Source organism: Akebia trifoliata, chromosome 4, assembly GCF_017979445.1.
Source record: "Akebia trifoliata isolate Shusen 1 chromosome 4, ASM1797944v1, whole genome shotgun sequence".
Taxonomy (NCBI): domain Eukaryota; kingdom Viridiplantae; phylum Streptophyta; class Magnoliopsida; order Ranunculales; family Lardizabalaceae; genus Akebia; species Akebia trifoliata.
In genome coordinates, this window is record NC_141378.1 from 38,983,855 (window position 1) to 39,011,674 (window position 27,820).

The following is a 27,820-nucleotide window of genomic DNA, read 5'->3' on the forward strand; positions in this document are numbered from 1 at the left end:
TGCTGTATTTTCAAAAAAAAAAAAAAATTATGCCTTTTTCTTTCTCAGCCCGTTCACCTAACGTAGGGGAGGGAAAAATCTTAACTACGTTTTGGTCTGATCCCAAAAATTTGGGGTACGTAGGCAACCTGAGAAGTTACTTCAGGCCCGACCACATCAAAATAAAAAATAGATTCCCTGATGAAGAAAAAATCTAAAAAAAAAAATGCAAAAAAATATCATCCAAAATGGGAAAGAAAATTCAAGAAAAAGTTTAAATGAAATGCCACACAAGGGGCATTTGGGTTTTTGAGCCTCAAAATCCCTTTCATTTTATGCCTAGTCCCAAGCCTACCTATAAAAGTCCTCCTAAGTACCGTGTGAAAAAGTCAAGGAGGGTAGTAGAACATAATCAGACAGTGATTCTAGAAGGTCAGAGGAAAAGAAAAAAAGATAAAAAAAAAATGATGAAGCCTGCTAAGTTGAAAACCCGAAAAGGGCGACTTAGAAAAAAATTAAGGCAAGCTCGCAAAGTTGAAAATCTGAAAGGACAACTTTGGCAACAATCAGAGCAAAGAAAAAAAAGAAAAAGCTCGCTAGATTGAAAACCTGAAAAGGCGATCTAGGCAAAAGTTAGAGCAAGCTCGATAGATTGAAAATCTGGAAAGGCGATCTAGGCAAAAATTAGAGCAATAAAAAAAATAGAAGAAAATCCCAAGCTGAGAGTAATTCGAGCCGAAACGTCAGAAATCCGAATAATCAAGTTCAATACTCAGCTTAAACCAGGCATAGATTCAGAAGCCACAAGTATCTTGTCTACGATCGATCTGAAAATTCTTACTTCCCCAAGTAAACCAATGGAGAGAATGGTGAATTCTATGATGAGTCTCAAAAGGAAATATTTTGTTCTCTTGAGCCTGACTCAAAATCTTTAATAAAATTAATCAAAATTAAAAGTTGAATCTTTATTGCGCTTGTGGTAATCAAATATTTCAAATATTCATATCAGGGGCATTTTTCTTTTTCATCTAGATATGTAATTTCCTCCTTATACCATGGGCATCTTCTTTATGATGTGTTCAATTATTTTCAATGCCATGTTTATTGTCAAACTAGGGACATTTTATTTTTGAGCAATGTTAATCCTAAAATGAGAATTCCAAACTTAAGGTTACCCTCTTGATAGCAGTTTTTCAAAAAACTCTTGAGGTTCAAACTCAGATTTTAAATTTACAAAACTTTTTTAAAATCTTGAGGTTCAAACAAATGCATTCTGAATCTCACATAGGAGATAGGACATCCATTCTGTCCCAAATTTATTCATTCCCAGATTCAACCACTCTTCTCCAGACTCATTTTCAATCGTTTCTCTCCTAGATTTATTTCTTTGTTCTCAGTTTTACTCAGTCAGTTTCCGCCAAGGGTTATCTTGGATTTTGCTCAGTTGCCGCCAAGGGTTATCTTGGACTTTGCTCAGATGCCGCCAAGGGTTATCTTGGACTTTGCTCAGTTGCCGCCAAGGGTTATCTTGGATTTTGCTCAGTTGCCGCCAATGGTTATCTTGGATTTTGCTCAGATGCCGCCAAGGGTTATCTTGGATTTTGCTCAGTTGCCGCCAAGGGTTATCTTGGATTTTGATCAGTTTCCGCCAAGGTTTATCTTGGATTTTGCTCAGATACCGCCAAGGGTTATCTTGGATTTTGCTCAGCCAGTTGCCGCCGAGGGTTTGCTCGGATTATGGTCAGCCAGTTACCGCCAAGGGTTATCTTGGATTTTGCTCAGCCAGTTGCCGCCGAGGGTTTGCTCGGATTATGCTCAGCCAGTTGCCGTCGAGGGTTATCTCGGATTTTGCTCAGTTGCTGCCAAGGGTTATCTTGGATTTTGCTCAGCCAGTTGCCGCCGAGGGTTTGCTCGGATTTTGCTCAGCCAGTTGCCGCCGAGGGTTTGCTCGGATTATGCTCAGCCAGTTACCGCCAAGGGTTATCTTGGATTTTGCTCAGCCAGTTGCCGCCGAGGGTTTGCTCGGATTATGCTCAGCCAGTTGCCGCCGAGGGTTATCTCGGATTTTGCTCAGTTGCCGCCAAGGGTTATCTTGGATTTTGCTCAGCCAGTTGCCGCCGATGGTTTGCTCGGATTTTGCTCAGCCAGATGCCACCGAGGGTTTGCTCGGATTATGCTCCGCTAGTTGCCGCCGAGGGTTATCTCGGATTTTGCTCAGTTGCCGCCAAGGGTTATCTTGGATTTTGCTAAGCCAGTTGCCGCCGAGGGTTTGCTCGGATTATACTCAGCCAGATGCCACCGAGGGTTTGCTCGGATTATGCTCAGCCAGTTGCCGCCGAGGGTTATCTCGGATTTTGCTCAGCCAGATGCCACCGAGGGTTTGCTCGGATTATGCTCCGCCAGTTGCCGCCAAGGGTTAACTTGGATTTTGCTCAGTTTTCGCCAAGGGTTATCTTGGATTTTGCTCAGTTACCGCCAAGGGTTATCTTGGATTTTGCTCAGTTGCCGCCAAGGGTTACCTTGGATTTTGCTCAGTTTCCGCCAAGGGTTATCTTGGATTTTGCTCAGTTGCCGCCAAGGGTTATCTTGGATTTTGCTCAGTTTCTGCCAAGGGTTATCTTGGATTTTGCTCAGATGCCGCCAAGGGTTATCTTGGATTTTGCCCAGTTTTCGTCGAAAGTTTTCTCGGAATTATGCTCAGTTTATGCTCAGATTATGCTCAAATTATACTCATATTTTACTCAAATTTATCTCAGATTTTAAATCACACACTTGCACAGTTGTTATATCAGTCAATGAGAATTTTTTAAATTCAAGGATTTGACACTGCTAGTGAGAGCTCGCGCTCAAGGACCTGACATTTTCTTTTAGTCCGGGGAGAGTTTACCCTCAAGGATCCGAACACCCCAACGAATTGCTAAATCAGGCTGCAAAATAAACTGTCACTAGCTTTGGCATTCAGATATCGCACTATCTACCAAAATAGATTTGCTATCTAGTTTGCTTCAACCCTCTGCCAAAGAGGGGCATCTGTAGACACCCCATTTTTGCATTCGCCTGATTAATCAACTCGTCGACCCAATCGCAAAGGTTCCCAATGATGGATGTCTATTCCAATGCTTTATTTTGTTACCAGATATGTTTCAGAAATCCGGATGAGGTATCTCGAACTGACAAAACTTAGAAACCACGCTACGCTAGGAAAATACGACCCCAGAAACATAGAAATCATCATCTTGCAAACCAAAAAGAAGCTTCACGATAAAAATCACTAAAATTACCAAATTACCCCTAACATCAAAACAACCCTAGAGCCTGCATTACGCTTAGGAAAACCCACTCAAACACATTAAACAACAAATCGAAACCAAGTAAACCACTTCGCCAATTTTCACAAAATTTGACAAAATTACGAAAATACCCCTCATAAAGTTCACAATCATTTCATACAAAAAACTTCATAAATGACAAAAACCAACATTCCCATTAAATTCCTTACGAAAAACTGATTCCAAAACATCCTGAAACATTGAAAAACGACTTAAAACGTAAAAAATCCTCTCCGAGGGTAAAATGGTAATTTCACAATTTTCATAATTAAAAAATTCGAAATTAATAAATAAAACATTAAATAATTAAAGTAAAACATTAAATAATTAAAGTAAAACATTAATGAAATTAATTTAAAATTTTGAACCTAAAAAATTGATCAATCGGACTTTCGGGTAAAATTGTTGAGGGTTCGTGGGATATTTCTTTAAGGACCCCTCCATTTGGGGGTCCAAAGAATTAAAGATATAATAGAAGGGGGTTCTCCAAAAATTAAAAGTAAATCAAGCAAGACTGAAGTCAAGGTATTAAAGTCAATCAAGTGAAACTGAAGTCAAAATTAAAGTCAATCAAGCAAGACTGAAGTCAAGGTACTAATCGAGTCAATCTCATAAGACTAAGGTCAAAACCCTAAATCAAAACCCTAATCTAAACTAATCAAGTCAATCTCATAAGACTAAGGTCAAAACCCTAAATCCAAACCCTAATCTAAAACTAATCAAGTTAATCTCATAAGACTAAACTCAAAACCCTAAAACCCTAAAGACTAAGTCAAAACCTTAATTGAAACCCTAAAAGAAACCCTAATCAAACCCTAAATGCTTCTAAAAACTTTATAAATAGGAGCCTCCACACCCTATTTTCGTATCAAAGAAAAAACCTTAGAAAAAGTAGGTAAAGAAGCCTCCATAGCCTCCCCAAAACCCTAATTTTGGAGTCCCAACTCCTTCCCTAACACCCCTACTCCGATTTTAGCCCAAAAAACACCCAAAAACCTCTCAAAAACATCCCAAAAATCTACAACAAATTCGAAGTACCCAGATCCAAGAAGGGGATACCTTACCTCGGAGATCAAGAATCAGATCAGGATATAGAACGAAGTAAGGAATACGGTACAAGGAGCCATTCTCACCAGATCTGAGGGAATAACACTTTTGCAGATCAAAAGGTAAATTTTTTTATTTATTTTTAATCTAGGTTTGTCATTAGCAATGTAGATGTATTTGGGATAAGTAGAGACCGGCATTGGCCGGGCGGGGTTGGTGCCTAATACCTTCCAACCCCGTAACATGATCCCCGGATTCAGATTTCTATAGTAGATTAGTTCTTTCATCCATTGTAGGGTCAATTTGGTTCCTAGACCGTAAGAACTAGGTGGCGACTCCCAAACCTCAAGGGTCAAAAGTGGATCCGCGCACCCCGCAGATCGAGGGCGCTTTCAGAAGGTCTCGATCACGAGATTCGACACCATATAGTCTTTAAAATCTAATTCAAAGTAATACGAAAGTTATTGCATTTTGAAAATTTGTCGAAAACATCAAATTTTACGTTTTGTTCTTGAAACCAAAATTCGGATTTTGATTCTTTGATATTCGGATCTCGAAACCATTTCCACTGTTCCGAAATCGGGGGGTAAAACCTTAATTTCATTAAAGAACTTAAAGTAAATGGAAAATACTTAAATGCTTTTAATGAAATGAAGGGTGGAAAATCAAGTATAGGCAATGGGAAGGTCAAGGCAAGAGTCAGAACAATGTTCTGAAGAAAACTGTGTCTATCGGTGGCTGTCGATGGCAGAATCAAGATGCTGTCGGTGGAACCGACAGATTGGTCATCGGCAGATGTCGGTGGAACCGACGGTCCTGCCGACAGCATAAAATTTTCTCGTGTTTTCGTCAGTGGCAGATGCTACATACTGTCGGTGGGACCGACAGAATGCCTTCGGCAGGTGCCAATGGCATCGACCCTTCCGGCCTACAGCCTGAACCTCCTCGCGATTTTTGGGTTTTTCGATCCCCTTTTCGATTTCTTCTTCCATTCTTCGAACCATTCGATCCACCTACGAGTTTATTATCAAAATTTGATAAAACACATTAAAACCACTACTTCTACCATGAATTTTAAAATCAAATACAAGATTTCTACGATTCACAAATATCAAACATATTCAATAAAAATTCCTAAATGCATATTTTTGAAATCTAAAGTTACCAATAGGAATCGAAAGTCCCTTACATGTTTATGGATGCCAAGCGTGATAAACTCGCACAATGATCAAGGTTGGTGGTGAAAGAGTTGATGTTGAGCTGAGTTTGATACAAAGAGGACGAGGGTTTACAACTTCTTCGACAACGGCACTCTCCTCCACTTCTACCCTAAAAGACGCCTCTACTAACAAGGTGGAACTCCGAGTGTGATGATACCCCAACTTGCTTGCTGATTTTTGATGGAAGGTAAGGAAACGAACGTAAATAGATTAACAAAGAGGGTGAGGTTGTAGCTCTCGCCGTAGCCGACAACTTTGTCTTCTTCGTCGGGGTTCAACGGTCATTCGCTCTCAACGGATCTTGAGGTGAAGAGAAGAAACCCTAGGTTTTAGTAAAATCTGGGTTTTGGGTGCTTTGGAGAAGAAAGAGAAATGAAATGAAATGAAATAAAAGAAAATCAGATTTTCTTTTATAACAAAGTTGAGAGCAGACTTGTAATTTTCCCTCATTTCTAGTTTCCCTAAAATAATTCTAACTAAAATACAACTCTAACTAAAAAAATTCTAATTAAACACTAATTATATATAAATCAACCCTTAAAAGAAATCTATAAATAGGGGTCCTCACACCCTATTTTCGTATCAAATCATAAACCCTAGGAAAAGTAGGTCAAAAAGCCTTCCCAACCTTCTCAAAACCCTAATTTTGAAGTCCTAACTCCTTACCTAAGATCCATACCTCAACTTTAGCTCAAAAAATACTCAAAAACCCTTCCAAAACACCTTCAAATCCATTAAAAAAATCACAAATTTCACAGATCTAAGAAGAAGATACCTCAACTTGGAGATCAGAAATCATACGTAGATACTCTTCGCTGGTGCTGAAGGAATCGTTGTAATCGACAAGGTAATTTTCTTTTATATTTTTTTTATTATTATTATTTGTTATTTTTGGTCTATTTTGCAATGTAACCAATTTTTAGGAAGAAGTAGAGACCGGCACTTGCCGGGCGGGATTGGTGCCTAACACCTTCCAACCCCGTAACGTGATCCCCGGACCCGTATTTTCTTTCGTAAATTAGTTATTTTTGTTTTTAGAGTCAATGATCGGTTCCTAGACCGTAATAACTAGGTGGCGACTTCCAAACCTCAAATGTTAAAAGCGGATCCGCGCACCCCGCGGATCGAGGACGCTTTCAATGACGCACTATCCCTTCAGGCATTCACAAACCCTTTAACAGCTCACAAAATAGCTACGTATATATATATGATTTTTCATTTAAAACAAAAGAGAAATTAACAGAACAGGATTGAGAATGGATATCCAGTTCCTACCATGCAACTGTGGCCACCCGGCCTAAAATTAAATAACAGTACTCAGCTCACGCGCTAACATAATCGTAAATAAACATGCAACCCTTTCATTAATAAACTGGATACCCTTTCACCAACATACAAACAACATACAATGTAAAAGGCAGACATCACCCCTCGGGTGTGATTCTGACAATTTACCATTTTATCCCTTTTCCTATTCTCTCGACATTCTCACTTTTCATCTTTTCAAATCAACCATCCATTTCCAATCTTTCAAAGTCATTCTTTTGGTCTTTCCATTGAAAACCATCAAAGTTTATTCAAAACGAGGTCCCGACAATGCACGGGACCAAAGCCGGCCAAAAGGGTAAAAGCTAGTGAAAATTTGGCTAAGTGTTGGGAACTCAATTTTTCAAAGTTCTTAAAATTGAAAACGGGTTTTTCGAAATGAAGGTCTCGATCACGAGATTTGACACCATATAGTTTTTAAAATCTAATTCAAAGTAATATGAAAGTTATTACATTTTGAAAATTTGCCCTAAACGTCGAAATTTACGTTTTGTTCTTGAAACCAAAATTCGAATTTTGATCCTTTGAAATTTGGATCTTGAAACCATTTCCATTTTTCCGAAATTGGGGGTAAAACCTTAATTTCATTAAAAAACTTAAAGTAAATGGAAAGTACTTAAATGTTTTTAATAAAATGAAGGGTGGAAAATCAAGTATAGGCAATGGGGAGGTCAAGGCAAGAGTCAGAACATTGTTCTGAAGAAAACTGTGTCTGTCGGTGGCTGTCGACGGCAGAATCAAGATGTTGTCGGTGGAACCGACAGATTGGTCATCGGCAGATGTCAGTGGGACCGACGGTCCTGCCGACAGCATAAAATTTTCTTGCGTTTTCGTCGGTGGCAAAAGCTACATACTGTCGGTGGGACCGACAGAATGCCTTCGGCAGGTGCCGGTGGCACCGACCCTTCCCGCCTAAAGCCTGAACCTCCTCGTGATTTTTGGGTTTTTCGGTCCCCTTTTCTATTTCTTCTTCCATTCTTTGAACCATTCGACCCACCCACGAGTTTATTATCAAAATTCGATAAAACACATTAAAACCACTACTTCTACTATGAATTTTAAAATAAAATACAAGAATTCTACGATTCACAAATATCAAACATATTCAATAAAAATTCCTAAATGCATATTTTTGAAATCTAAAGTTACCAATAGGAATCGAAAGTCCCTTACATGTTTGTGGACGCCGAGCGTGATAAACTCACACAATGATCAAGGTTGGTGGTGAAAGAGTTGATGTTGAGCTGAGTTTGTTGCAAAGAGGATGAGGGTTTGCAACTTCTTCGACAACGGCACTCTCCTCCACTTCTACCCTAGAAGACGAACCTCTACTAACAAGGTGGAACTCCGAGTGTGATGATACCCTAACTTGCTTGCTGATTTTTGATGGAAGGTGAGGAAACGGACATAAATAGGTTAACAAAGAGGGTGAGGTTGTAACTCTCGTCATAGCCGATAACTTTGTCTTCTTCGTCGGGGTTCAACGGTCATTCGTTCTCAACGGATCTTGAGGTGAAGAGAAGAAATCCTAGGTTTGAGAAAAATCTGGGTTTTGGGAGAAATGAAATAAAAGAAAATCAAATTTTCTTTTATAACAAAGTTGAGGGCATACTTGTAATTTTCCCTCATTTCTAGTTTCGATCGTAACTTAACTATTCGGGCTTGGAAAATGACAAACAAATATCTCATTTCGAATAATTTTTCGTTGCGGACCTAACAGTGTCATCAAATCTTTTTTATTCTCGCTCTAACAAAATTTCACTATTTTAGGTCCCACTTAATGCGAAATTCAAGGATTTTATAACTTTTTCATCCGAACTCGAATTCAAACTTGCTTACAGGCTAAAGTATATATTATGATCATTTTGAAACTAATGGAGAAGTCGGTTTTCCTTGAAATTAATCATAGTAATGTTCGAGTATTTTATTCTAAGTCTCTCTTTCGATATTTTCCTCCAAATCTCACCATTTAATTTTCTCGAGATATGAGTTGCAAATCCGAGGTGTTACAGGAATAAAGGAGGAGAAATTTGATTTCTTCTCTTAAATTAAGTATTTACATGGTACTGAGGATGTAATGATTACTTTTGTAATTATTTTCTTTTGTTAATAACTTAAGGCTCAAGAATTCGATTTTACGCTAACTTATAATCTATTTCGGCACACTCATATTTTTCTGAAATCTCTTTTATAAAAAGCTCATATTTCAATTGACCACTTGCACACGCTTATCAAGGCATTTGCTTTTCTTAAGTCTACTCTCCAAATATTTTTATAAAATCAATTCTAAATGTTGATTAAAATTCTTGAATATGCATATAGTATACCAATCAATCACCTCAAGATATGAAATAGATTTTTAAGACATTACTGACTTAGGAAGCTAATCCTCTGTAGCACCATTTTCTTATAGCTCTCTGTAGCATTGTATCTACAGTGGAAAAGGAGTCACATCAGAGAAAAACAACACCACAGCCCCTGTGTCGAAGGCCTGGATCTGATTTATAAATAATAATATATACAAAAAAAAGAATTGGATAAAAGGTTTCTTTTTTAAATGATACAAGACCTTGAAAATGTGTGGTCATTGAGCCTCCAATTTTCAACAAATTTTGAGTGGTGTAGTTTTAGTGTATTATTGATGTGGCACTCTATTAACCATAGATACAGCTTTACAGGGTGCTACAGGAAAATGGTGCTACATAGGATCCACTCCCACCGGCTTAGCCATAAAACTAGTGCCAGAGGTTTAGGTAGTGTTTGTTACCGCTTCAAAATGCGATTTTCACTGCATTTGCGGTGAAAAGTTGTGATTCCATCTCTAATTACCGTTTGGTAAAAACGGCGTTAAAAATTTGTGGTTTGTAACTGCGTTTTGAAATGCAAAATGGAGAAGCTCATATAAGACACTTTTTTAATCGTGTTTGCGGGGGAATAAATTACCGAATAAACTGTTCAAGTGAAAGGACGTTTTTGCCCCTGCCCCTTTACTCTATTCTCTTCAACAGAAATTTTTAGTCGACAGAAACTTTCACAGAAGCTTTCTCAATCCCACCTCTCTCTCTCGAATACCTCTCGATCTTACCTCTCTCTCTCTCTCTCTCACCACTCTCTCTCTATCTCACGGTCTCTCTCTCTGCTCATTTTCTTATCTTCTCTATCGAGAAGCATCTCACACAGTTGTTCGATCTCGATCTCACACAAATCTCTCTTTCGCAAAGCTTTCTCCCTCTCTGTCGAGATCTACATGTAGCCGGAGTTCAACGTCGTCTCTTCTCTCTTGACAAACAGCTGAATCAAGCGAGATTTTTGGTTCTATTTTTCTAACCTTATAAACATGGAAGTTTCAGAATTTTTTTTTTTTAATTTTAGGGTCTAATTGATTGTAGTTTTGATTATTGTTTTGTTGATTATAGTTTTGTTATTTAATCTCTTCTCTCTCGACAAACAGTTGAATCAAACAGGATTTTTGGTTCGATTTTTATAACCTTATAAAGATGGAAATTTCTAAAATTCTTTTACCAAGTTTAGGGTCTAATTGATTATAGTTTTGTTATTTAAGCAAATTTCATAATTTTTTTTATCAATTTTATTTAATTTGGTTCGATTTTTCTAACCATATAAACATGAAAATTTCATAATTTTTTTTTATTAATTTTAGGGTCTACTTGATTATAGTTTTGTTACTTAAGCAAATTTCAGAATTTTTTTTTATCAATTTTATTTAATTTGGTTTGATTTTTCTAATTCTATAAACATGGAAATTTAAGAATTTTTTTTATCTATTTTAGGGTTTACGTGATTATAGTTTTGTTATTTAAGTAAATTTCAAAAAAAAATTTCTCAATTTTATTTAATTTTTGGTAGGGTTTGGATTTCTTAAGGGAAATTATATTTTTGGGAAACCCATTTTCTTTACATGTTTGGGGACCATCCCCAATTACCTCTATGTTTGGTATTTCCTAGATTGTAACATTGGTTGATGATTACAAATGGATACACTTGGGAATATCTTATGCAGACTAAAGTATTTTTCATCTTTAAAATTTTTCATAAAATGGTGTACCCAATTTGATATAAAAGTTAAAAATCCACCGCATAGATAATAGGGAGAATATCTAGATTGTGGTGCAACCTAATATCTTTGGGTGTGTTTATTATTTACATATTCATGGTTGAATTAAATACTCATGCATTACAATGGTCAACTTCAAGAGTTTCTCAAATTCCAGTAAGGGTTGGATTCATAATAGTAGCATGATTCATAATGTAAGGTTTGCTCGAGTAAGGACTGGATTTTAGCTTTGAGCTAAAGAGTCCTTAGTGGCAGTCTTACTAAGTTTTAAAGTTTGAATATTTGAATCATATTTGTTGGATGTTGTAGAACTGTGATGGTTTTTTTTTAACTTTGAACTGAATCATGTTTGTTTGATGTTTCTGTTTGGTGGTGGTTGTCGTTAATTGAGTTTTAAAGTTTGAATCTTTGAATCATGAGTGTTTTTCTTTATCTTATACACGCACATACACACATCAATTACTTTACTCTATACAGTCAAAGATTGAGAACACAGGGATCCCTCACTGTGGGACTGAGAACTGTGCGTTCTTTTGACTATTATAGGATAACTTGACATTGCTTCCTGGTTTCTCTCTTTAATTATACATTGTGCAAAAATCAAAATATATATGTGTGCTTCTCTTTAACTTACACACGCACACACACACATGTTAATTATTGTAATCTGTACAGTCAAAAATAGAGAACACAGGGATCCCTCACCATGGGACTGAGAACTGTGCGTTCTTCCAACTATCTATAGGATAACCTGACATCACCTCTTGATTTCTCTCTTTGATTATACATTGTGTAATATTTTTATTGTTCTTGCTTATTTCGTCATTTTTTTTGTTGGTGAACTAAAGATTTTACAAAAGATTGATGATGAGATTGAAGTAGAATATGATACGTTATGTTCCGTGCACTACTGTTGTTATTACCATTGACAGATGAAAGATAACAATTCAAAGAGTGCGAAAGCAGATTGGACACCCAAACAACATGAAATTTGGGTCGAGATACGCTATGAATTAGATAAAAAGGAGAGGAGACCACATAAAGTACTTGATAAAATCGGATATGAAATCTTGGTGAAGGAGTTTAAAAAGATAACTGGCATTTACTATGATAGAGGGCAAATGAAAAATAAGTGGGATAGACAAAAAGGACTTTGGGAATGTTGGAATAAGATTTGCACAAATACTAGGGTCTCTTATGATGTTGAGACCGGCATATTAGATGCAAGTGATGAGTAATGGGATGGGTAGTTAGAGGTATATTTTTTTGTTACTTCTTTTTTTTTTTATTTAAAAAAAATCTTTTATATATAATTTAGAAGTTTTATTTTTTAAAGCATCATCCAAAATATGCAATACTTCGATCAAAGCCTTTGATGTTTGCAAAGTAATTGGACTTAATCTTTGGAGCACATATGCTACTGGTAGTCGAATGTGGTCGCCTGCATCTGGTACAATGCCATCTACATCAGCAACCCAACAAGATAATCTTGATGCGGATGATGTAGATGATGTCATGGAGACCCTGCCCCCGGAGTCTCAGACACCTCTAGACTTTACTTTTGATGATGTTGATGAGTTAGAGAATGATGCTACCCCTACTGTACCCCCACCCACAGACCCCATTCGAGGCAGAATGGCAATACTCTACAACCTCAGGGTCATAGGTAGAAGATAACTACTACTATGCGAATTGGCCAGTCATTAGAGAAGCTCGTAGATACAGTTAACAATCAGACATCTGCTTCTAGCAATCTCACTCCTGTTAAGAAATGCACTATTCAAGAGTCAATCGACCTCTTAAACTAGCTAACAAATGTAACCCCCAGCTGTGATCTCTATCATTTTACGTTGAAGATGCTTATGAAAAACAAGCAATTCAGAAAGATTTTTTGTGGGTTACGATCAACATATATTCGTCTTAGGTGGTTGGAGCGAGATGACTGATTATTTGGCTAGGAAAGATTCTTAGACAGTTTTTCATGTTACTTTTATATTATGTTGTTTTATGATGTACTTATGGGGTACAATATACTTTGGGTACTTTTTTGCACCTATAGGGTGTAATATACATTGATTACTTTTTGCACTAATATAGTGTAATATACTCTGTTAGATGGATATATTAATTTTTGTTAGATGTATATTATATTTTCTGTTAGATGGATATATTATTTTTTATTGGATGTTTATTGTAATTAATATTGTAGATGATTAGTTTTGTTGTATGTGGTGGATATCATTTTATTGTGTTTTCTATATTGTGTATTGTAAGTTGGGTGTATATACCACTAATATGAATTCATAAACAAGTCAAATGGATTCAAATGTTGATACCACAAATACTGTTGATACGACTGATACCATCGATTCAAATGGTGATAACAGTAATACTGTTGAGTCAAGTGTTTTAAATATAGTCACGAAATGAGTCATCCTAGGTTCTTTATTTTATTGCGAGGGAGGAACATAGTAATTGTCCGTACAAGGGGATTGACTTTGTGTGGAAAATACTGAATGATAATACGACATGTCACTCATTGTTTAGAATGGAAAGCCATGTATTTGTGATTCTGTGTTTCATTTTGGAGGATCGAGGTCTATTAAAGATGCAACGATATCTTATTATTCAAGAACAAGTAGCAATATTCCTATTGATAATAGGACATAATCAATGACAAAGAGTAATTGCAGATCATTTCCTTCACTCGCTTGAAATGGTTAGCAAGTACTTCAACATAGTCTTTTTGACGATTGTGAACTTGTCAATGTCCTTAATTGTAGCTCCCTACCTCAATGAAGTCTCTCCGCACATTCATAACAATCCTCGTTTTTTGTTCTAATTTAAGGTAATTTCTTATATATATATATATATATATATATTGTTTTATTAATATTTATAGATTAATATAATTAAAAAATATGTAGGGTTGTATTGGAGCAATAGACGAAACACGTGTTAGTGCATTTGTACCAATAACAGACCAAATGCAATATGAGGACATAAGGGACTCACACAAAATATAATGACAACATGTTCGTTTAACATGTTGTTCACTCATGTGGTGGTTGGTTGGGAAGGATCGACTAATGATTCACGTGTCTTCCTTGAGACATTGAATACTCCCAATTTAAATTTTTCATATCCTCTACCAAGTCCATATTTAAAAGTTTGTCAATTATATATATTTATATTCAATTCTACAAATTAAGTTTTTTTTTATAATAGGTAAATACTATCTGGTAGATGTTGGGTACTTATTCATGGAAGGTTATCTCGTACCTTATCGAGGTGTTCAATACCATTTACAATACTATAGGAGGTCACGGGCAAATGGTCGACAAGAAATATTCAATCATTTACATTCTTCACTTCGAAACATGATCGAACGAACCTTTGGGTTTTGAAAGTAAAATGGTCAATCTTGAAGATGATATGTTCATATAATTTGGACAAACAACGAAACATTGTTGTGGCATGCATGGCATTGCATAATTTTATCAGAAAACATGCGATTGTCGATGAAAAATTTACTCGATTCGAGGAAGAATGAGCAATGGAAGAGAAGAAGATGAGATCACTGATCAAGAGTATCCAAGTCCCCTATCAGTAAGTCATTAGAGTCAACAAACAATGAAAATGCATAGGGATTCAATAACTTGATGTCATTTTTACTGGCAATCATTGATACATTTTCATATTATATTTTTTTACTTTGTATTGTAATTATAAATACTGTTATTCGATGTTGAAATAAAAATTATACTGTTTTTAATTATATTTTGAAGATTCTATCTTATTTATTTATGTTATTTGTGTATGATGAATAACATTGATGACAAATTATACATATCCACCATGTTGTTCATGTGATCGAGTGATGACATTAGTCACAGGTAAGACAAAAGAAAATTATGGGAAGATGTTTTATAGATGTCTATCTTGGCAGGTAATATGATATTGATTTTAATGTTGGGTGCACATTTATATTTGATGAAATTGATATTAATTCATGTGTTATTTTACTTTATAGAGACATGCAGGGTCTTTTGTGTGGGCAAATAAAGTTGACATTATCAATGATAATGTTTCTCAAGATAAAGTAACAGAGTCAAATAAGAAGAATGAAAAATATATTTTGTATGCATTTGTTGGATGCATATTTTTCATGTTTTTATTTATTTCAGTTTACTTATTATATTAACTATGATTATTATGTTTAAATGATGTCAGAATGTAAATTAGATGTTATGTGGATGTGTTATGTATATACGATGTGATGTGGATGTGTTATGATGTAATGTGAATGTTGAATTGCATACTATGCAAGTATTTTGTTTATTATGAAAATTTCTTATGTCCATTTTTAAGAAGAGATGCTATCGAAATTTTTATAAAATTATAATTTTTTCTATAATTTTTTTTTAGAATTATTAATATTTTAAAATTAATACAATTATTTTTTTAATTTTTTATATAATTTTATTATATTTATATATATTTAGTATAATTATATATTTATAGGGTATTCTGATAATTTTTTATGCATTTTAGATGTTCTAATCAACCTTAAGGGTATTCTGGTCATTTTACCTTAATACAGCAGATTCTAAAAGCTATATCAAACAATAATTATCAAATTCTAATCAACAGCACAGCACTTTTACAAAGCTCTATCAAACAAGCTTTTCAGTGTTTCAACTTCTGACAACAGATTCAAGCAGTTGAATCAAACGGATCTCTTGACTTATCCTGAAAACTTATGTGGGATCAGGACATGCGAACATAGGGACAGGGTGTGGGGAACACTACGCTATCTAAAAAATAAATAGAATCCAAGACTCTGGGCGATCCTTATGTCATCACCGTTGGATGGAAAATCCTCAAGATGATCATTTCAAATTTCTCAAGTCTTAATAGATCTCAAGTCTGAATAGAACCGAAGTCCCTAGGTATGCCCATCAGGACTGAGGCCCATGCCAATATATTATTTCCTTGGAAAGATTTCAAAGCAACAGAAAGACGCTTTCTCATAAAAATAAATAAATAAAAAACATTCTCCCATTTAGACCAAAATTCAAACATACACTAACACATCAGACAAGGGATGATGAGTTTCAAAATTCAAACAATCCTATACAACAAATCCATTACAAACTTATTTCATATTATGGCCCCAGCAGACAAACTTATTCCACCCTCGGCAACATCCATGAATCATGAGCTCCCCTGTATATGGAAATCCTAAACAAATCAGCTTATGATACATTGGGTTCTCACCTCTATACAATACGGTCGGTTGATCGTCATTTTGGTTTGAAACTGCCTGGAGAGATGTAGAAGCACAACAACAATAACATGCACGAACGAACACATATGGAAAGTTAAATCAATTTCTGTGACTGCGCTTTCTTTCTCGCCAAAAACATCATAATGCGGGGAAACAACGATTTCTTCTTCTTCTTGGCCACCCTAACTTCGGGGGAAGAATCAGATCCTGTAAATGAACTTGGGCTCGACACATTCTGAACAGGAACATTAACACCTGACCCAACATCGAAGCCCTTTTGTTCTTTTCTCCCGAAACTCCTCTGTGGGCTTGTTGTAGATGGGTTTACCACTCCATGTCCAGCCTCACCAGCTTTCCGTCGTTGCTCATGTTCAGCCCTCCATTTCCTCAACTCCTGTTCTACACCTAACTTCCCTTGCTTAGCCTTCTCGGCTTTCTCCATCGCAATTCTTAATGCTTCCTTACTTGCATCCATCTCCCTATTTACTTCTTCTAGTTTCTCCATAGTTTTCATTTCTGACTCCTTTGCCACTTCGATTTGCGAGACGGCCACTTCCACCCTCGTGATCGCTTCCTCCTCAGCATCATGGGCAAGCTTGCTTAGCTCATAATATTCTTCTAGAGAAAGTGTCACTCCGGGTGGGCCATCCTCGCCACCTAAGCTTCCCGCAGATTCACTCTCTTGTAATGCCTTGACGGCCGCTAATGCCAACTTCTCCGATCCCCTTGCAGCATCTATTTCCTTCCGAGCTGCATTCAATCTGCTCTCCACGGTACTTGCACCAGCCTTGGCCAACTCTGCTTCTTCCTTTGCCTTCCTTAACTCTTCACGAGCCAACTGAGCTAATGACTTGGCTCGATCAGCTTCTTGAGCCACTAGTTGTAGTTGCTTTGGCAGCTCAACCATTTTGTCTCTCGCTTCCTTCTCCTTTGTCTGAACAACTTCTAGTTCTGACTTAGTCCTATTGAGTTCAGCTTCAAGAGATGCAACCGCAACTGATGCCATTCCTTCTCTCTGTCTCATTGTCGCAAGAGCCGATTTCTCTCTTTCGAGTTCCAATTTTAGTGTCACAGATGCAAGCTTCAAACAATTTACTTCCGCAACTGACTTCTCAATGTTGACCCTCACTTCTTCAAGATCCTTCTTCGCTGAAGAAACTACTTCTTGTATATCGGTATGGGTTTCTTTCTTCGATTCTTCACCATTTTCTTGGTTCAACTTGGCTTCCATGTAAGCCGATAATTCAGCTTTTAGATCAAGTAGCAAAGCTGACGCGGTATCAAGTTTCGCCTTTAATTCCTTTGCGGACAAAAGTTGGTGGTTTAGACTCTGAAGCTCATCTTCTGCTTGCCTGAGTTCCTTCTCCCAATATAAAGAATCCTGCTCTCTAGCCAATGCTGCTCCAATTCTTTGCTCCTCTGCCTCGAGATGCGCAGCATGTGCAGATTCCAAAGATTCTTTTGTGGCAATCAACTCTAGTGTCAATTGCTCCACCATCTTCTCAACTTCCTTGGACGAAGAAACGGCTTCCTCGGCTTTCTTCACTGCTATGTCCTTCTCCACAACTAAAGAAGCATATTCAAGCCGAAGTTTTTCCAACTCATCTTTCACAGATTTCAGTTCTGTTACTGCAGAAGCATGCCTGGCTTTGGCAACTTCGAGCTGTGCCTTGGCTGCAACACTCGCTTCATCGGTGATGCCTTGTTCCATCTCTTCAACCCTGAGCTTGACAAGTTCGGAGTCTTGTTTTGCTTGTTGTTCTTCAGTTTGGGCTCTCTCTAGGTTCAGTTTTAGTTCTTCTATTAGTCTCTTTGTGCTGTCTAATTCTTTTAGTACTTGGGCCTTGGCATCTTCAGCGGCCTCTGATTGCTTCTTGTACTCAGGAATCTCTTCTTGTGCCTTCTGAAGTTCATGTTCTACATGCTTGCGCCTCTGCACAAATCCAAAGAAATAAATTTGAAATTCTTTCATTAAATATGGATAGATAACAGAAATCTGCATGGATGCTTGGTTACTAATGGATACAATATTCCATTTTTGAGGCCTCATTTAAATTTGGAAATATCTGCACCAGTGTCCTGTGGTACAGCACTACAGCCTATAACCATTGTTGGGTCGCTTTATTACAAATAAAACTTCTATACAGTTGGGGTCCAGAAAAATGGTAAAAAAAGCTAGTAAGAATGGGGGAAGGATAAAAGACAATGTCAGGAATAATTACTTTATCTTACTTGCTAATGGATAATAAATATGGAAAAAGAGTTGTAAAAATATGGAGAAGAAAAGTGAAGAACCTATGTGGCTTGATCATTTTAGAGCAATGTTTTAAAAACCAGACAGACAATTAAACCGAAATTTGTTCAAATGGTCGGGCTGTGGTATGACCAGGTTTCAATGTGGTCGGACCAAATTTTATTTATTAAATATAATTTTTAAATATTTAAGAATCATAAATTAAAGAAGAGAAAAGAGGAAAATTTAAAAACTTTCTTATGAATCAATGGAAAAAAAAATAAAAGGATTAAAGATTTTCCTAAAAAAAATTATATTTTCTTTAAATCTAAAGAAGGTTTTCGACTAACCTTCTTTGAAAAATACTAATAAAAATGATTTTTATTAGTAAAAAAAATTAATTAATTTTGAAGAAGTGGTTCATGAGAACCATTGGTTTTGAAAAATTCATTTTAAACTATTGGTTCAAAGTGAACCAGACCGATATTTTTAGAAATCCGGTCAGACTGTCGGTCCAGTCCGATTTTTAAAGCACTGTTTTAGAGAAAAATGAAGACATTATGAAAAAAAAAATATATATATATATATATATATATATATATATAGAGAGAGAGAGAGAGAGAGAGAGAGAGAGAAATTAAAAAAACCCATAATCCCTATGATTGAAATAAAAATGTAATTTGGAAACAGATAACAATGATAATAGTAATCATAGAGAAACAGCTTACCTCCACAGTAAGGATTTTATGGGCTTTCCAATCCACAATTCCTCCAAACTTGGTTACAGCCTCTTTAACAGATTCAAAAGGAGCTGCGGTATCAACTAATCCTCTGTTTATTACATCAATCTTTTTTACATGTGTAGAAGGAACAATCGACTCCGGTACTTTTTCGAGTATGCTTGCAACCCCCACTGAATGCTGACTGAGCTCACCAGATTGCACAGTATTATGGAGTTCATCTTCCGAGGCTTTTGCTACACTGTTAGCTTTAGAAGGAATTGTTACATCATCGACCACAACATCAACAGAGGCAACAGAACCACCGTCCTTGGGTGGTTGTGGAGTATGTGCTTTTGATGTTTCTAATGAATTGGATGATGGGATATCATGGACCAATGGCAGACCATTGGAAACATCTATTTCATTTGCTAGTTCAGAATCTTCTAGAACTTCACTTGGATGTTTAGGCTCTTCAGGAGATTCCAAATTAACAAGTGTACCGTCTTGAGAAGACAATGAAGCAGGCGGAGAGGACTCGGGGAGAGATTTTCCTTCAGCGATCCCTATTTCCTCCATTCGACCCACATTTGCCATTTCAGAATCTTTTACAACTTTACTTTGATGTTCAGGCTCTTGTTTTTCATCGACAATTAAGGAACTATGGGATTCCAAATTAACATGTGCACCATCTTGAGAAGACGATGAAGCTGGTGGAGAGGGTTCAGGGGGAGAATTTCCTTCAACAATCGTCGTTTCCTCCATTCCACTCCAAGTAAGAGCCGAGAAGTCCCAAATGGGTATCTAGAAGGAAAAAAAACAAAACAATTGTGTCTACGTTAGTATATTCGAACTACAGCGTGGCTGTTATAATATTTTACATGATTAGTATTTTGTAACAATTGCATGGATATTAGAATGTCGTAAGAGATTGGTACATTGTAAGAAATGGATTCTTCAAAACCTCTTTTGCAACACGTGCAGAAAAATAGAAAAGTGAATTTGGGAATTCTAGTTCATTACTTTAAAAACGAAAGAAAAGTTTAATGGAAGCACACTAGGAATCCCATCATATAGTAAAATCAATGGAGCAAGTGAAGTAGCAATGAAACCTAATCTGGTGTCAAATGGCAGGACATTATAAATGCGATATTGATTGGAGAAGTGAGACCATGTAGAGGAAAAAAGCGCTTGTTATTTAGATCTGTCATGAATATTCTACATAGTGGACTCTTTCAGTTCATAATCATTCCTTAAGAAACTAGAAGAACCAAATTGCTTGCATTGCAAACATATGGAAATGCAGTCACAAGACCAGAGGCAAGGAAACAAGTTCAGTCAGATATATTCACCAAAAGGCGGAGTAATGCAAAAGAAGCCTTGGATGACCAGGCAAAGGAGTATATATTGTACAGAATGCCGTGCCAGTCTCAATTACGGGACCGTTTTTTAATAAGAACCTGTGTCGAGGCATGTGAGGCTTCCAACTCAAGGTCGGGTGCAGGGTCCTATCTTCAAGGATTAAGCCTTGATTGGTTTATAAGAGTCTTATGCCTCACTCTATCGCAGGGTTCAAAATAACGTTAACAAAATGGAAAGAATGAGTGTTATGATTGTAATGGGTGGGACCCATTCTGTTCGGAAAATAATGGTAACCTGTTACATTGGTCATTTTACTGTTTCATAACAGGTACTAGTAAAATGGCACAAATGATGTTATTTTAGGTTTTGAGAGAAAAAAAAAAATCAAACATAAAACACTGTTATTATAGGATTTTAATAAAGTTAGTCATATTTACTGTTCAAGATCCAAATTTTGACTTTAAATTTCAAACATGACTTCAAAAAATTTCAATTAAAAAAAAAAGAAATTTGTTTTTAACTTTTTTAATACTATCTATGGACCCTAAATGTTTTTTTTTTTTTTATGGGTAAGCTGGACTTGAACCCATGACCTCAAAGTTGCTTTGCAATGTGTCAAACCAACTGAGCTATGGGTCTAAGCCCTTTTTTTATGGCCAATGGTAATACCTATATATCTTTGTTTTTCCTGCAAACAACCTTAGTGAACATAATAAAATGTATCTTCTTTCTGTCATTCATACTAGTAAATCTAAAGGACATGCTCTTAATCCTAGCAGCAGGAATCTTCTACCCAACATGCCACTCTTGCTTGCTGTCACAAATTAATTCAATTTCTAGTTTTCATGGAGTATGTTAAGGTTGTATGAGAATGGTCTTTTGTACCAGAGTGGATAGATTAATTGCTCCTATTCAAGAAGAGGTTCCATAACTTATGTTACTTGCAAGATGATATAATGTTGGTCAATGTAACTAGAAAAAGAGAGAGAGTAAATGCAAAATTATAACTACGAATAGATTCCTTAGAAGCAAAGGGTTTTTGTACTAGTTATAGATAGATTATTTCAGTGCAAATTCAGTGAGAATGCTCATTGTGGACTATATTTTTACTGAACTCGTTAAATCGTGCCATGTATTTCCTCGGGATTTTCAACAAAGAAGATGATATTTAGAGAACATTTATATGAAATATGTCATGCTCGGCCAAAAACTCATCTTTCTGACAAAGTAAAGCAAATTCATTGGAATTTATAAAGATCTACGCAAATATGCACCTTGATTGAAAAACTTATATGCATGGCATAAAATCATCAAAAAAAATTTAGAAACAAACACCTCAATAAACAAAAACACGGGTACGTTATATACATTCATTCAAAAACACCACCAAGACTAGCTCGGAACTGTTTTTTTCCTGACAAATAGCTCGTAAAGATTAAACGCTAACAAATAGAGAGGCATATTCATATCTATGAGATAAAACAAGTGTTCTAACACATATTTGTGCGTAGCATTTATGAAATATCATTGGTAAACACCCGTAATTTAATAACAGAATATTCCCATATCAAAGGAATGATTTAGATTAAATGCATGAATTAAGACACCTCATCATTCTCTTATATTGCCATTTGTCCATAATATTTTGCCATAAATAAATGACCACAAATGAAAGAGGGGGTTCGAAAGCTATTGTCTTAAAAACCGTGTTATCTTTTCTATTGTTTTTTTTTCCTCCTAACCTTTCACTAACTTAACCATTTGAGGCTATTTAGCAGGTACCACACCGGTGTTCAACCTAGAAAGAAGATATTTGAAAGTCTGATCAGAAAACTGGAGAATAAGATTTTCAATAAATATTCTCAATACGAACTTGAGAGGGTAGTACATGTAAAAATTATCCACATTCATAGGGATGAGACGCTGATCAAGATAGATTATCAAGAATCACATCAAAGTGACCACTCCTCTTATTGAGGTTCAGTCATCTATAAAGAATGGGGGTATTGGTAAGTATGTAAACCATAGAATTAGTGTTGGATAGGTAATACACAAGTACTTTAAAAGTACTACGTGACTTATGTTTATAGATTGAACTAAAGAAGAAAATTTATAAGACAATAATAAGAATTATATCGTACGGAGTTGAATGGAAGTTCACAAACAGGATGCTGATAGGCACAACAAAGATAACAATATTGAGATGAATGCATATTGGAGAAACTAGGAATAGGACCAATATGAGATAAATTAAATGAAAATGTTTCAATGAAAAGGAAATAATGTGGATTGCGGTAGTAAAACATGACCTCAAGGAAATTGCTTCCACAATATAACAACTCTTTTTTTCATTTTTTGGTTAATGGGGGTATCCGAACTTACATCCGACTAGTGAGACAAGGTGAACCAGGGCATGGACCAGTGCATATGGGTCCCTCCCCCGGGCATGTGCAATGCCCGCACTTCACACACACCAAGTAAGTGAGGGTACACCACGCAAGTGGTCTCGAGGAGCCACTGCTCATACTAAGTATCGAACAAAACCTAAGAGCTAAGAGGCATGGGTAAGGGACCAAGAAGAGTAGTTTCTATAGACCTATGATGAGTGGTGCAAACATCGAAGGCTCTGGAATAGTTTCGTGACGAAGATCATGGACTAGTTTGAGGCAGGTAAGCGAGCTTTCGGACTTGATTGTCTAGTGATTCCCTGATTGAAGAGACTCTTGAAGGTTCCAATTCAACATCTTCTTGGACTCTCACCACTTATCGGATTCGAAATTGCCATTGAGCCAACCTATGGACTCTCACTCTTCATTTTCGTATTCTTTGTGGTACCGAGATAGAATGTGTGTATTGTAGGTCATTAGATTCCATTCATGTAAAATTGATATTCGGAACTCGGTCATGTAATAACCAAAAGGTTTTACCTAAGTAAATCAATTTGAATGGAATAAATGGCGAATAAAACAATACAAAACCAAACTTCCCGACAGAACAGAAGAATTGGGTATTGCTCTGTTTGATTCAGCAGTTTTTGACTCATATAAGCAATTATTTCTTCTTCTTTTTAATTTCTTTACTCCAACTGAAGAAAACGCATCCCGCATTACATTATCGTTGGTTGGTTCATGATAGAACAAAATAAAATAAAATAAAAATATTGTCGACCCTAATATTTGGGACGAACTCTGCTGCAATTATAAGCCAGTATGTTCGATCCGATGAACCCAACTCGCCCGACCAAAAATAAAAATAGAAAAACAGAGAGATTAAGTTTCCAATTTTATATAAAAGTCCGCAAATCTTCCAAAAAGGCAAAGCGATTACAGTCTAGAAACCCTAGATTTGTTCTCAAATTACAATCTATTTTATTAGATGGGCAATTAAATTCAATCTCTCGTATGGTTATGAAATTATGAAAGATACGAGTCGTTGACCAACACACGCAAGACTTAATTTAATTCGATCTCTTTTTCAACAAAAAAGATTTAATTCAAAAAAATATATATATACAAATTATTTTACCATACTAAATTCAAACAAACAACAGAAAGATTACGAATTGAAACAAATAAATCGTTTAAATAAATATATAATAAAATAAAATAAAAAAGGATCACAATTTAAAAAAAATAGAAATAAAAACAAATTAAAGAAGAAAAAGCTATAGAGAAAGAAAAAAAAAAAAAGATGAACTTACAGGGATTGAAGAGAAACAAGATTGATGAGGAGACGAATCGTTCTTTAGCTCCCTCTGTAAATTTTCAGACAATTTAATTATTTAAAAAAAATCTACCATGAAATAAAGAAAAATATATGGAAAAAAAAAAAACAGAAAAATCGGAAGAAAATTAAATTACAGGAGAGGAGGAGAGCGTAATCAGATAGTTGATTTGGCTTCTGTGAATCTGTGAGGGAGAGAGCGTTCTTAGCTAGTCGATGACATGATGCCACATCATCAGCTCGACTTCCGCACTTATTTATTATTTTATTTATTTATTTATATATCAGAAAAAAAAAAAAGAAGAAAGAAGAAAGAAGCACCGCCCAAACCTCAAACGGTCAAAAGTCAAAACAAAGACGAAACTACCCTTCCTTCACCGATCGGATTTGATATGGAGAACGGAACCTACTCCTGGGTGTTAGATTGTAATCTGACTTCATCTCTTTCTTTTGCCACGTGGATTTTTAAATCATTTTATCGATAATCGTACTCGAATAAGCCCACGACATGATAAAAATGTTTGAAACTAAAAACTACTTTTCTTTTTGAGCAGTGGTTTTCGATAAATTATTTTTTGCTCACAAGGTGTGAGTTAATAATTGTTTGACATGTGACAAAAATGATTTTAATTCTCTTCTTATAAATTTTAATTTTAAGATTTAAAATCTTAAAATAGGTCATTAAGTCTAAATGGATTATCACATTGTAAAAAAAAACTCATATTAACAAAATATATGTTTTTCAAGCTAAATCCATGGAATTGAAAAGTGACGACTATCGAGTATCTAAACTTAAAATTTTAAATTCAACAGTGATAATTAATATTTTTTTGAAGTTCGTAAAATTTCATCTTCTACAATTCTATAGTATCAAATCATGTTTTTAAATGTCACAAGATGATCCGATCAAAAAAAAAAATTCACTGCGTTTGGATAGAGTTTCTTGACAACATCTGTTCCTACAAGAAACTAACAAACGTTTGGATAGATTTTTATTATTGCGTAAAGAGATTTTTTATTCTTTATTGAAAAATTTTAAATTTTTATTTTTATATGAAAAATTATTTTGCTCTTGCTCGAAGAGATTGGACTTCTCCTCTCACACGAGAAGGTGTATCCACACACATGACATTCATTTTTTACAATGGGACTAAAAAAAAGAATTTTTCTTTCTTATTGCTTATGTCGTTTGCACCACATGTCAAATAATTATTGGACTCGGAGCAAATTTGTTCACAGCTGTGTGAGAAAAAAAAAAGCACTCATTTTCCATGTAATTTACATGGATATGTGGCACATAAAGTATAATAACACGTGACGCATTCAAACGCTGTCAACTTTTTCTTAGGTCTTTGTCGTGGAAAGATGGGTGGGAAAATGGTATTTCTATTTGCACCCATCATTGACACTCAATGCATCTATTTAAATGATATTTAGAAAAATGGTGAAATTACGAATTTGAGCTTTAGAAAATTTTATAGACAAAACAATTTTGGATAAAATAACACAAAATTTTGTTATACATTCAATTAAGAGATTCGATCCAAAAATGTTTTAGTTGATTCAATAGGCACATATCAAACATTCCAGAAAGAATTTGATGCTTATTGAATAGAAATGGTGTCTCATGTAAAAAATTTACTACATACAAATTTTTTCTTATGAGTGACTTCAACTCAATTGAATTTTGAGATACTAAGGTTTAAAACAAATGGTAGGGTAAAAGCTTGGATTTTCAACGCATGAAAAAATGAAATTTTGATAGATTAATGGATAGATAGATTTAAAAGTGAAACGAGGGATTTATTTACGATAGAAGTGGAAAGAATGAGAGATGAAAGGAGAATCAAAACGTGCAACCAGTAGGAAGAAGAACATATAGTGGGTTCAGTGAGAGTAATAAAATATACCTCCAATAATATTTTAGGTGGGTGCATGAAGTAAAAAAAAAACATAAAAAATAAAAATAAAAAATAAAAAATTGTGTTAGATTAAGGCCCTACAAATCATTTGCAAATGCAAATGATTTGTTGGAATCTAATTTATAGATGCTTGGTTACATTCTGAATTTGTTTTGCATTGTAAATTATTTGCATAAACCTCTTAAGTCTTTCATAAATTTCAGCAAATAGTTTGCAGTCTAAAAAGTGCTACAAATATTTTGCATTTGCAAATGATTTACATGATCCCCAACAAGACGTGAGTAGGTGCACTAAATGTAAACGGCGGGTGCAAATAATCAGAAATCCTTCCCTAGACATAAAATATTTTTGAAAGCCTTGTTTCTTGCCTCGTGGTGCTATTCTCACAATTGCCCCCACCCCAAAGCCAATTCTCTTTTTAACATTTCCCAGGTTCAATCAAATAATTGAATTCATTTTTCAATGATCAAATTCAAATTTCTGATATTTCCTCGAGGAGTATTTGTGATTTTTTGATATACATACAATTTTGAGACAACGTAGTTTCCCTCAAAAAAAGGTTTTCCCTCCTACATTGATTTTTCTCTCTAAGTAAAAAAAAAATTGATATTTCCCGGTCTAACCCTAGAAAATATTTGTCCACCTCTTGCTAGTTTTCCATTACAAAAATGATGAATGCACTCGGGTGTGTGGCAAAGGCACAGAACTGTAGATTTTTTCCTTATGTATCCCGAAGAAAAAAACCTATGACTATGTGCCCTTGTCACATCAACAGCATACAGGTCACGTATTATTTACGGTCTACATTCATCACAACTCTTTTCATTATTACTCCAAGATCGTTCAAAACTAAGACTCAACTGGTAAAGACCTACAATAAATCACAAAGAAATCAAAAAATAAGAATTATTATACAATTATCTAATATAAATTATATATGATAAATAAAAATTGAGAAAATCAACACTATCATGGGGTGGAAGAGCCAAAAAACTAAGCTTAGACTATAAGCACACCTGAATTATTAGAAGTTTGATAAGGAAATTAAAAAATCCTCGATCGAAAAATTATTAAGAATAAGATGTTGAAACATGTTGATCGGAATATTGATGATTTAATCCCATTGGCCCCATAGTCACAAAATTTGTCGATTAAATTCGGATCAGTTCACAGATTTGAGGGTACGTTGATTGAATTGGCGATTAATTAATTGTACACATGATTGAATCACCACATAAATCTTTAATTTGCTGGTTAACAAATAATGAAAAAAAAAAGAATAATTCGGCTTCTCCTATGTGTCTATGCATCTGCCACGTGCAAGAAATTAAGGGAAAATTATTTTATGAGCCTTGCAGTTGGAACTTCTTCGCTCTAAAGAATCGTATGATCTGACTACCCCATGTGCCAAACTCAATCAATTACCCTAGTGTGACAGGTTCGGGAATTGTAGATATGTGCTCCTCGGGATACATGGCTTCACTTCCCCATAAAAAAATGTATCTCAACCATGTATTCTGAAGAGCACAGATCTACGATTCCTGAATTTGTCACGTCAACTACTCAATTGAGTATGCCACGTGTGGTAATCAGAT

At 35.5% G+C, this 27,820-nt stretch overlaps 1 protein-coding gene across 1 annotated transcript; it reads right to left on the reverse strand.

Annotated features, from left to right (window-relative positions):
* Positions 1 to 16,009: 16,009 nt before the first annotated feature.
* LOC147404908 (protein WEAK CHLOROPLAST MOVEMENT UNDER BLUE LIGHT 1-like) lies at positions 16,010 to 24,596 on the reverse strand. The gene is made up of 4 exons (XM_086441005.1): positions 24,441 to 24,596; positions 24,281 to 24,334; positions 19,228 to 20,022; positions 16,010 to 18,199 (listed from the first exon to the last, which is right to left on the reverse strand). The coding sequence occupies exons 3-4, from the start codon at positions 19,981 to 19,983 to the stop codon at positions 16,361 to 16,363; spliced, it is 2,595 nt and encodes an 864-aa protein (XP_086297131.1). The 5' UTR covers positions 19,984 to 20,022; positions 24,281 to 24,334; positions 24,441 to 24,596; the 3' UTR covers positions 16,010 to 16,360.
* Positions 24,597 to 27,820: the final 3,224 nt, after the last annotated feature.